Consider the following 12,543-nt stretch of genomic DNA (forward strand, 5'->3'; position numbering starts at 1 on the left):
TGCACTCACCACCTTCAGATTCATGGATACCATCCTGCGCCATTTAAAATGGGAGATTTGTATGCGCTACCTCGATGATGTTATAAATTTTGGACACCCATTTGACGAGTACAACATGTCTTGACAACGCCCTGAGCTGCATCCAGAAGGCATATCTTTTGCACGAGAGCAGTGCAAGAATCATAGTTTAGAGTCACTTTCGCCTTCCATGAAAGACTCAGCAACAAGATGTTTCTGTGTTCAGGATAGTTTTCTATATAAGAATTTCTCCATGACAGGTGCATGCTTTCTTCTGGTGGTACCAGTAGCCCTCTACTTTTCCATTAGTGTGGTGCATGATGACCCAACCTCTGGTATTTAGGAACAACATGAATGCTTCATCATGCCAAAGAAAGGTTTTACTGGCCTCAAATAAGCAAGACAGATATGTGGCAAGTTGAGCTGAGTGCAACAGTCACAAGCGACCTACCACAGCTCCAACTGGTTGCCTAAAGCCTGTAGTGCCCCTCTGCTTGCCTTTTGAACAAGTTGGCGTCAACCTTCTAAGACCATTTCTAGATTCATCTAAAGGCAACCGCTGGATCATCGTATGTGACGATTACTTCACTCTGTTCTGTGAGATGGCAGCCCTACCTTCTGCAACCGCAGTCGAGGTGTCACAGTTTATGCTGCATTCTATTATACTTCGTTATGGTCCCACTCGTGTGATAATTAGGGACTGTGGGCATTTATTGATATTTGATGCTGTGGAAGACCTTCTCCTCTTGTGCGCGTCCTAACCTGCAACCCTCAATGCCTTATCATCCTCAGGCCAATGGTATTACAGAGCACACAAACAGAACACTTATTAGCACGCTTTCAATGTATGTTAGTGCTGACCACAACAACTGGGACATGCGTTGCCGTTTGTCACACATGCATGTAACACCTTACAAAACGAGACCACTAGCCACAGTCCATTTATTGATCTTTACGCACGCCTGCAATGGTACACATTACACAGTATCTTTGCCTTTTGTAGTCATGACTGCCCTTTTATTTCTGGAACTCTATGTCAGGCAGAGAAGGCTCGACGCCTTACTCGCTTACGTACACTAGCTTCACAAGAGCAGTATAAAGCCTGCTACAATATTCGACACCGGCGCGTAACTTATGTTCCCGGCGATCTCATGTGGTTATGGACTCATGTGTGCAAATGTGAACTTTGTCGAAACCTGCTTGCTGGCCTGTGACCGATCATTTTAGCGAAGTGTACAGAATGGCTTGCCTCACTGCCAGAGGCTGATACTCATCCAAGACTGAGATCACCCACGTAGCCCACCTTATGCCATTTACCCGGCAGCTGCCGAACTGACTTCTCGCCTGGATGGCTTTGTCTGCATGAGGAGTACAGTTACAGAGCATCGACGCTAATGAAGCAATGGCAGCAACAGCAAGAACAGTGGAGGGAAGAAAGGAAGAACAACGCTCAGTACCATCTGGCAGTCGCCATCCAGCCTTTTTAAATAAACCTCTTTTCACACCTCATAAACAATATGCGGCAGGATTGATTCTGCCCAGAACAGGACAAATTTTACAGAATTTTTTGGGGCTGTCATTGGAGAGCCGCACATGCCCAGTGACCCAAGTTGGCGTCCAAAGAGGTTCACTGAAGTGACACATACCCAGAGAGAGAGAGAGAGAGAGAGAGAGAGAGAGGATAAACATCCTTGTTATGTGATTGCAGCTGTGGAGAGGCGTCCTCATTCCAGAATGCACATACCCAGAGGCAAGTGTGGATGAAAGAAGTTAACTGGCACATAACCACTGGCACACGCCCAGTGACTCAAGCTAGTTTGGCGACTGGTTTCGAACTCTGTTCTTTCAGCACAGCAGCCCGATGATGTACCATTAGACCATAGACTGCTCAGCAACTCAAACTGCTGAGCAGTCTGTCACACAAAGAGCACATGGGGCCCACAAGAGTGCAACTGCTAAGAGCATGGTTTCAATTCAAGGTAGGACTGCACTTCGTGTCACGTCAGGTTCGGTTTGGACTAGAACGAGGATCTGTCATCCCCACCGCGTTGCTGGCCATGAAACCCAAAATGAAACCCAGCCGATTTACTAGGACAAGCGAGGTCCAACAAAGGCAATGGCAAAGTGTGAGCCAACTCCTAGGCGCTCTACATGGCCATGAAAGTGTTACAGCCAGGGTCTCGAACAGAACCAAGACCGAACAGTTATTTTTCTCCCATTTTTAGAATTGAACCTGAACTTACTGCAGGAAACATTGAGAACGGTTTTGACAAATGGTTCAGAACACTCTGTGAACCCTCTGCTAAGGCAAATCAGAGGGGAAACGCAAGACAAAGGTTCAAAGGCTTCCGCAGTCAGCAAACAAGTGTGCTTCAGGCAGGACTACAAAAACTTCAAATAAGTTTAACTCAGTTTTTGCACTTCTTATGCTATTAATTTTAGTGCAACCAAGGCTGGTTGTAGTGCCACATGCTTGAAAAGTGATTTATCTTCATCATATGTGCCGCGAAGATAGGCAAACAACGTGAAATAGCATCTATGTTTCAGCTACTTGTGTGCGTGCAACTTTGGAGCATGTTTGCAGAGGGTACAAAACAAGATATCCCTTGTAAGGGCAACGCCTGTCACAAAGGCCTGTGCCATTGCCAAATCTTACTATATTAGTCCCTCACTGGTCCTTCAAACTCAATGAATGAAGTCCCTACAGCTGTAATACCACTGTCACATGGAGACCCGCAAACTCCGTTGACATGAAACTCCCTTATGGAGATTTACAGCACGGAAGTTGCGGCCATGCAACGAGGCCCAATGCAAGCTTTCGAAGGGCATCGCATGGGACAGGAATGGCGCTGCTGAGCTTACTTTCACATTCAAATGCTCAGATATACAACAGCTGTTAAAGGTAGCTTTTTTTTTTTACGCAGTGTGTAATCTAATAAAACCCCAGCGAGAAAGTTTGCTGTATGTCACCGCAAGACTTTTGTTTCCAAGCACAGTGAAGTTGAAAGCGATGCTGGCCACAGCGCAGTCTTGGTTTCATGCGTGGACAGCGTGGGTTACGTTTTTCAACCAATACGCTTTGAGTTGTGATTCCGCACTGTATAATCGTACGTGTGCGTGTGTTTGTGGTAAGCTCAACTGCTTCCAGATGAGTGACAATGTGTATAAACAAACAAAATGGCAGAACAACATTTCCCCATGTGGCATAGCGAAGCATTGGTGTACAGAATACAGGCGCTATGTCCTTAAAAGCAAATGAAAAACTCCCAATTTCGTGGTGTATAAACCAAGGCAAAAAATAATGCTAAAATTTTTAAGGGAGCCAGCTACAATGATTTTATTAGCATGGTTTTCTTCGCAGCTGTAGCTATCTGGGAACAAGAGTACTCCATTCAGTCGTAATAGTCACTGCCGAACTCATTTCACCAAAATCGCCATTGAACTTCCTTGGCACAAGAGAGACCGCTTGACATGGAGTGCAACCCCCTTGACATCAAGACAAAGAAGTTAAATGGAGTTTGCAGGTGCCTGTGTGACAGCGCACTCTCTACATGTGCACTAAACGAAATTAAATGTTTTCAATGAAGTGGGGCACTATGGCCTTTGAAAACAAATCACAATATGCCTGCGAGCCTTGGGTTAAGCCCCCTGATATGCAATTTCACACTATGTGAAAGTCTGATATGAAGACAAAATTCATACATTGGTATGCTAGCCCAATCGTGATGCAGATCAAGCAGAGAAAATATGATGAGAGAGAAACAAGAAAGAACAAGAATGTTAACCTGATGGACATCTGGTTGGCTTTACTGCAAGGTGGAAGAGGAATTAGAGATTAAAGAAAGAAAAAAAAGGAAAGAAAAGGAAGGCAAAAGGAGATAGTTCACTCGCACATTAGTAGATGCAGAGCATCTATATAAGCATCTCTTTAAGTCTGCCGGTTTTAGAATAATTATTAGAGCACGCATAGCTTTCTGGATCGGTGATGGATGAGGCCAAGCAACCAGGACATTTGCCTCTGTAACAGGTCGATCCTCCAGTTGACTGAGCGCACTCCAACGAGGATGGCGATCAAGGCAGGTGTAGTGGCAGAGAAGGGGCTCGTTGTTTTTCGCACAGTTACAGTACACACATAGAGGAGAACCAGCCATTACAATAAAGAAGAAGCATGAATTTGTGAAGGCTGCATGTAGTCACAGGTGGCACAGCGGTGTAGTGTCACACCGGGGAGAATGTTGGTAGTAATCATAGCAGCAGAGATGGATAAGTGCGCATAATCGATGTTTGAAATACTCCATAGTTTTTAAATGCCAGCATGATGTAGTGACGCAATTTGTTGAAGTTCCCTGCCTGTGCTTTATCATAGGCTGATCTAGCAGCTTCGTCAGCAAGATGGTTGCCACAAATGCTGCAATGACCAGGCAGCCACTGGAATATAACTAGATCTTAAAGCCACTAGATCGTCAAATACAACCGATCAATATATAAATAAATATAATACATAAATAAATCGATTCACTATCGTAAATTGTAGATACATTTGAAATGAAACAAATATGGTGATCCACCCATCTTTAGCATGAAGCTACAAATGAAACCTATACGGATTCTTGGGAAATGACGCTTCAGAGATGAAGAAACATTTTTCCTGGTCCAAAGATCAAACCAAAAGACAGCACATTTCCGGGACAGTCACTTGACCATGTGAGCTATACAGGATGCTATCAGACCGCAGCATGAGGGTGAATGAATAATATATGGGAAATCAGTTCTGCTGAAGCCTACAAGGTGGAGGAAGGTTCATGAAAGGGAAAAATGTCATCCGCCCGACTGTAGCACGAAGCTACATCAGGGTGCATGAGTTCGCACAGAGTTCGATCCCCAGATCAGAATGAATTTTCTTCAACTGCGAAGCTTTCTTTCTGAGTGAGTTTCTTTTGTAGCTTTGTGCTACAGTCAGGTGGATGAAACTTCTTCCTTTGATGAACTTTGCTACCTTGCGGGCTTCTACAGAACTGATTTGCCATGTCTGAAATCAACGGCTCACAATTCAAACAGCACAGTGCCACCTGAAGGCTTTACAGAGCTGCTTTAGAATTGTGGAAAACCACTCACTTAAATGATGATTCCTGCTCAATATATTTAACAGCAGCACGAAGGGCGGCACGTTCTGATTCCGTGCAAGAGGTCATATGCAGCTGTCAGAGTTGTGACCTGGGGCCATATTCTGAAACAATCCACTTCGGCGATACTATCGCCTCAGCCACGCCTTCGCCATCTGTGTGCACTGATTGGCTGTTACGTACGCGACGTTTTCGAAACTCGAAATTTCCGTAAATTAAAGGCGCGCTTAAGTAAAGGCCTTTACAATAAACTATACTTCGCTTGTGGGTAAAACTAAACATTTTTATTCTCCTAAATTCCGAACCGTTATGAACCGGTTGGCACTGTTATATTCTTGATCCGAAGCAGAACCTGAACCGAACCGGGAAACATGCACAAGTCTGAACCACAACGCGAACCGAACGCGAAAACTTTTCGGTTCGGCACCCTGGTTACGGCTCCGCGTCTGCCACACAAGTCAGTGCAATTCCGAAACATCGGCAAGACGAATTTGTATGCATGCACGTGAACGCCGGGTCTAGTCATCGATGGAGCGACACCACGACTGCGCGCGGCGCGCCAAACACGTTGTAGACTCAGTAGTAAAGCCACTAAAGCTACAGAACGGCACGATCCGGCAACATGGCAATAACGGTGCCTTTTCAACTTGATCGCTTCGAGGACAGGAGAGGGACACAGCACCGCTAGCGCCGCATTTGTGTCGCATTACAGAACAAACGACCCTAGGAATATACACACACATATACATATTGTTATTACACGCGATGTTTCATCGAAATTCTGCCTTGAGAAGGCAAGCACTGGGTCTACAAAGTAGTTTTTCAGAAGTCCCTTTCTGATAACGTTCAAGATGCTTTCTCGGCTGTGCATGTAATAGCGGAAACAACACGGTATGACAAAGTCCGGCGAAATATCTTAATACAGCGGAGAATCCAATACGCTGATAAAATTAAGTTCGTACCCTGGATGTGTCCATGCGACGTACTTCTACACCCGATGAATGGATCACCGTAGACATGATGTGTAATCCTCATTAAATGTCGAAAAAGAAGTAAGGTGGCCACCACCTTGACCCAACACGTGAGTGCTGTTGGTTTGTTTACAGCGGAACAAGCCAAAATCAAGAACCCCGATTTTCGCATTTAACAATCTTGTCGTTGTAGTTTGTATTCACCATCAATTACAATTGCTAATTTGTCCTTCACAACGTTAAAAGTAGTGACTTGAAAAGCATTTCTGAATTTTCGAAAGGTGGAAAAGCGTTTCATAACGAGTCGGTCGGCAGCACCCGTAGGCGTACATCACGGAGGAAGGAAACTTAACCCTGACGTCACTCCTTGTGAAGCGAAAGTGAAGACGGAAATCGGCGTTGTTCATGGCGTTGCTCCGCCTATCGGGCCAGCTCTCCTCTCTCGTTTACATTTCTCGCGAAACCACACCGCGCTGCGCGCAACCGTCCTCGGACTCGACCACAGCCACCCGAAGTGAACGGACATGCCGTCGGTGCGCACTCCGAACCGATCCGACGTGAGCTTTGCCCGTCGCCCCCTGCCCGGGCCTCCCGAGGCGCGAGCTTTGCCCGTCGCCCCCCGCCCGGGCCTCCCGAGGTGCCGTGTGCTGTGTGCGCCAGTCACCACGGAATACGCACGAATCCCCTCCGTTTGCGCCGCTGCCCGACCGCTAAACCTATATCCGAACCTTTTTTGGACCGTATCGATGTCGGAAAGTTTGCTCCTGGCCAGCCGCCGCACTGGGTCTTGCCTCGCTAGAGGCTAGGGCAATCACTGGTAGCGCACCCACCCCCAACAGCCATGGAGGTGCAATCGCAGGGCGAAGACCTCGACCCGACAACGCTCAGACCCAGTGAGTGGACCACGATACTCCGCGCGTACAAGGGAGGCAAACCAAGCCCGGAAACGCTGGTTGTGCCTCCTCATGCAGCCCCTGTTCGAGATAAGCCTGCCGCGCCCGCCGTCGGTGCTCCGGCCGACACTGCCCCTGCGACCTTCAAGCCGACATACCGTGCTCAACAACAACAGCTGCGCGTGACGCACGCGATCGCATTGAGAAGTAAGCAACTTGAAATGCGATTGCAAGTTGCTTGCAAGAGGCACTTAAGGGTAGTCTTCCGACCAAGAGGAGGCCTCGCTTTGAACGGAGCCAGGGCGCAGCCACTCATGAAAGCTCTGCGAGTCACCGCCGCTGACCGGGACCTAGGAGAGTTTCACCTCCGGATTCACCCGACGAATAAGACCTTCACGGTCGCTACACCTCACGAGTCAACGGCCCTTCACCTCGTCCAACTCAAGGAAGTGGTCCTTCAAGAAACCAGTTACCCCGTCGCCGCCTACATCGCACCGCCGCCCGCTGCTGCGCGCGGAGTCATCTCGCAAGGCTACTGGGCGGAAACACCGGAAGAGATGCTACAAGACTTACAGAATCGCAACCCGGAAGCTGATATCATCGCAGCCCGCAGAATGGGTAGGACCCCTTCCATATTGATCACATTTGCGCATGGCCCAGTGCCTCACACCATACGCTACATAAGTGTAGTGCATAGATGCACGACGTACAAGGGAAGTCCAGACGCGTGCGCAAACTGTCGTCGACCGGGCCACAGATACGACGCGTGTCCCCACCCAAGAGTGGTCTAGCATGAGCCGCAAGATTTTCCCTCCTGCATCCCGATCTGCATTCTCTGTGGGGGGCAGCACCTCACGGGCACCGGCGCGTGCAAGGCAAGAAATGGCGCCACCAAACGACTCAGCCGACCGCCCCAGAAGACAAAGTTCCCTACCAAGAAGAACTTTCCCCCGCTTAGCACGACCCTCCCGTCTACCTCTACATGGGCTTCCAAGGTTCCCAAGACGAACATCATGACCTCCCAGGACTCGGACGTGAAGGCTTTGCGGGATGAGGTAAGGCAGCTCAAGGCAGCCCTCTCTACCTCCACTCCTGCTCTACCCCCCACTCCACCATCCCCATCTTCTTCATCCACCCCGTCCGACCAACCTCCTCAGAAAAAGAGGAGGCCTGACGAGAGCCCAGTACAACCTATAGACCTGGAAGCCAAATTTCAGGACCTCGCCCAAAACCTAGAAGCCAAGTTCACAGAGCGCATTACTGCGCAGGTCACTGCACAGTGCCAGACTATGATTGAAGCTACCATTACCGGTATAATGGATAGGGTCATATCTAGCATCATGGCCAAGGTTGAGGAACGTTTAGCTAACCTTATGCCTGGACTCTCAGCGGCCTCTCCTCCCGCAGTCCCACCTTCTGCAATCCTCCTTCGCCCCGCCACCCTTCAACATGGCTCATCCGAGGCACCATAATTCCTTACAAATTATTCAATGGAATTGCAGGGGCTTCCGGCGAAAGCGCGACCCTCTGCAGCAGATTATCGCCAATTCTTTGTACCCACCAGACATTATCGCTATCCAGGATGCCAATGTTTGCAGGCAACTTCCAGGATACGCTGTTATCCCCTCTGCCTCCACTGATATTCCTCGGGTGGTTACCACGTCTGTAATACCTTGCATTACGCAGAGCACGACGTTACCTCCGCGATTGCTCTCACCTTCATCGAAATTTTACCCCACACCCCTGCACAATCTCCCCTGTTCATGCTTAACTGCTATCTTCTCCCATGACAGCCGATTAACCTACTTGCTTCACTCCTCAAATCCGCAACCCAAATGGCCGGATCAAACCCCCTACTGGTTGCCGGTGACTTTAACTGCGCTCACGTGGACTGGGGCTATCGACGCACTAACCTCAGAGGCACAGTTTTATACAATAATACGCTATTACTTCACCTGACCATCTTTAATGATTTTAGCCTACCTACGCGGGTGGGTAACAGTGTTACTGCCGATACTAGCCCGGACCTCACGCTTGGTAGAAACTTGGCTCACCTACAGTGGGAAAGAACGCAAGCCACACTAGGCAGCGACCACCACATGATTCGCATAGCGGTGAACTGTCGCCGACCTCAGCGCAAATTTACCACTAGGCATACTAATTGGGATCAGCTCCGTAAATTTAGGCAAGCACAGCCAGCACAGGGCCCCTTCGACACACCTGGACTGCTGAGTTACAGAAAGACATTCGCCAACATACCCAAGCGCTCGATACTACCCCAGACATCCCTGTTATCGACAGTAAGCTCGCCCACATTCTTGAAGCTCAAGAGAACATAACGCGAAGGTGGAGAACTCAAAAGCACAACAGGAAACTAAAACTCAAACTCACCCAGCTTCAATCCCAAATAGAACACCATAGTGCCACTTTTTGCAAAGCTAACTGGGCTCAAGTTTGTGACGGCCTCCGAGGCAATCTCTCCACAACCCGCGCTTGGCACCTGTTACGCCATATGCTCGATCCCACGCAATCTAAAACTCAGACGCGTCTTAGCATTCGCCGCCTCACTCATAACCGTCGGCAGCACACCGACGCCTTCCTCGCGCAGGTGAAATGCACCTATACCACCCCAGGTCCTCCTTGCAAACATCCCGAGTACACGGGCTCACCCCAACCACAGCTTGACGCTCCTATTACAGAATCTGAATTTCGCGCAGCCCTATTGAAATTGCGCAATACCACACCTGGGGAAGATCAAATTACCAATGCTGCCATCCGAAATCTTGATGTCTCCATATCTCACCTCGTTACTTACTTTAACGAATGCTGGGAGGCAGGTACCCTCCCTGCCTCCTGGAAGCATGGAAAAATTATATTTATCCTAAAACCCCACAAGCCCATCACCCTCGAGAACATCCACCCCATTTCTCTTACATCTTGTCTCGGCAAGACGTTTGAGCACATAATCCTTACCCGACTGACAACGTACATGGAAGAAAATCACCTTTTTCCCCACAGTATGGTGGGCTTTCGTGCGCATCTATCTGCGCAGGATGCCCTACTTCAAATTACGCACGATGTGCTTGATGATACCATCCCCCATCTTACTAAAGCCATTCTGGCGGTTGACCTCATTAAGGCATTTGACAGAATTCGACACGCTGCCATCTTACGGGAACTGCAGGAACTACAGGTAGGCCCTAAGACCTACAACTACGTTCGCGCCTTCCTCTCCGGCCGCACTGCCTCCTTGCACATTGATCAGCTCAGCACACCCTCTTATAAACTCGGTGAATTCGGAACCCCGCAAGGCGCGGTCCTCTCCCCCCTTCTATTTAACATTTCTCTCATCCCCTTAGCCCACAAGCTCAATCTCATCCCACACCTAAAACATACTCTGTACGCTGATCATATTACCGCATGGACCACTCATGGCTCAGACGGGGAAATTGAGGAAGCTCTACAATTAGCAGTCGACACGATCTCCGCTCACGTATCATCTATCGGACTCGAGTGTTCCCCCTTTAAGTCCGTGCTCCTCCTAATTAGACCAAAATCTGCCGCTAACTCACCCATCCAAATCACTTTACAAGGATCCCCTATCCCCATCACTCCCACCCTGCGCATCCTTGGCCTCTACCTGCAGGATTCCGGACGCAATGACCATACCCTTAAAACGCTCAAGGCATCCACGCAATCAGTGTTGCAGCTTCTACGCCGCGTATCTTTCCAGCACAAGGGTTTAGACGAAGCAGACAACATGAAAGTTGTACATGCTTTTACGCTTAGCCGCATTCTGTACGCCACTCCATATCTCAAGCTGAACTGCACGGAAACCGAGCGCGTGAACGCCATGATCCGCCTTGCAACTAAGGCAGCCCTCAACCTACCTCGCAGTACTAGCACAGCCAAACTCCTTGCACTAGGCATGCATAACACGCTTCCTGAACTAGTTGAGGCGCACCTTCAGACGCAGTATTTAAGATTTGCCGCGAGCGCCATGGCCGCCATATCCTCGCCTCCCTTCGCATCAACGTACCCACTAGTCAGTCAACCCTTATGGCCATTCCTCGACACATTCATACACCCCTTGTAGTGAAACCCCTTCCTCGAAACGTTCATCCCCAGTATCACTAGTATCACGTAGCTCGCGCAAATGCCCTCCACAAGTATTACGGACAAGTCGAGGAAGCCATCTGGGTGGACGCCGCATGTACAACGCATGAAGCTGTAGCAGTTGCTTACAACCCAACCTTACCCCGACCCCTAACTCACCATCTTCCCTCGGGCTCTACACCTGAGGAAGCAGAGGAGACCGCCATCGCCTTAGCCCTTGCCCTTTCGGATGCTGAATACATCTTTAGCGATTCAAAGACTGCTTTGTCCAACTTTGCCAGAGGCAGAATTCACAACCCTGCTTGGAACTTGTTGAACATCCCCACCCAGAATTTACCACGCAGGGTAGAGCTCCGGTGGGTGCCGGCTCACTCTGGGAACCCCGGAAACGAGGCTGCCGATAAACTGGCCCGAGGTTTAATTTGCCGGGCTCAGGACAGCCTCGATCCGGGTTTCTCGAGGGAGCGGGTGCACAGCTTTGCGGAGCTCACGCAAATACCCCGTTTGGACCATCGGACTTACCCTCCTTCCCACCCCTCCATGACACACTCCCAGCAGATCCTCTGGAGACGCCTCCAGACCCGCTCTCTTCCATCCCCTCAGCTGCTATCCCACTACTGTGGCATCTCCCCTACATGCTCCCTATGCGGAGACCCTCACGCCACGCTCTCTCACATCCTTTTTGGCTGCCCTGCCGATCCTCCCCCGCAGGGACAGCCCGCCATCTCAAGCTGGGAGGACTGGGAGGTCCTGCTCTCGTCTACGGTCCCGACATCGCAGCTTACTGCGGTGGCTCGTGCTGCCGACGTCATGAACAAAAGGAGCATGGACGTCTCGACGTAGTGCGGGACCGTGCGGTGGTCCAGGGACCCAGAGGAGTCCAAACTCACTTGCTATGAATAAAGTTTTTCTGTCTGTCTGTCTGTCTGTCTGTCTGTCTGTCTGTCTGTCTGTCTGTCTGTCTGTCTGTCGGACCCGCGCGCTCCGCAGCAATACTAAACAATCGTCAGCACGTTAGCATGATTCCGCCAAAGAGGGCAAAATGTCTCGCGGATATTCCTTCGTCCGTTGCCATTGCCGTGGCGCGGTACATTGCGTACAGCGTTGCATGCGCGTTCATTTCACGCTCTTTAGTTCCTCCTGTCCAACCTGGCCACAGCAACATCCGGTAGAGCACGGTCCAGATAACGCAGCGCAACAAAACACGCAGACCAACGCAAAGCTGCCCGCACGGCGCCTTTGCCACGGTACGAAACCTACGGAGCAACACGTGTGAGCACACAGAACAATAACAAAGCCGCCATTGTGGCCCGAAAGGCGGGGTCACTACAGCAAAGAAATAAAAAAAACACCAAAACAAAGGAGAACCTACTACGTCATTATTTCCTGCACACTTTTCTCCTAGCGCGCGGAGTGGGTAGG

At 49.6% G+C, this 12,543-nt stretch overlaps 1 protein-coding gene and 1 long non-coding RNA gene across 4 annotated transcripts in view; one reads left to right on the plus strand and one right to left on the minus strand.

Annotated features, from left to right (window-relative positions):
• Positions 1–6,260, minus strand: part of LOC126539883 (protein-lysine N-trimethyltransferase SMYD5-like) — an 80,506-nt gene extending 74,246 nt beyond the window's left edge. For 2 of the 3 annotated variants that reach the window (XM_055075679.2, XM_050186696.3), the window contains exon 1: positions 6,104–6,260. In XM_055075679.2, coding sequence (XP_054931654.1) covers positions 6,104–6,160 — 57 coding nt within the window. In that variant the 5' untranslated portion in view covers positions 6,161–6,260. The remainder of the gene's footprint in view (positions 1–6,103) is intronic. The other variant, XM_055075678.2, reaches the window with a different exon arrangement.
• Positions 6,261–7,323: 1,063 nt separating this feature from the next.
• LOC140216023 (uncharacterized) lies at positions 7,324–12,040 on the plus strand. Its single transcript, XR_011892669.1, has 2 exons — positions 7,324–8,060; positions 11,833–12,040. It is a non-coding gene; the product is annotated as an uncharacterized lncRNA (long non-coding RNA).
• Positions 12,041–12,543: the final 503 nt, after the last annotated feature.

This window comes from Dermacentor andersoni, chromosome 2, assembly GCF_023375885.2.
Source record: "Dermacentor andersoni chromosome 2, qqDerAnde1_hic_scaffold, whole genome shotgun sequence".
Lineage (NCBI taxonomy): Eukaryota > Metazoa > Arthropoda > Arachnida > Ixodida > Ixodidae > Dermacentor > Dermacentor andersoni.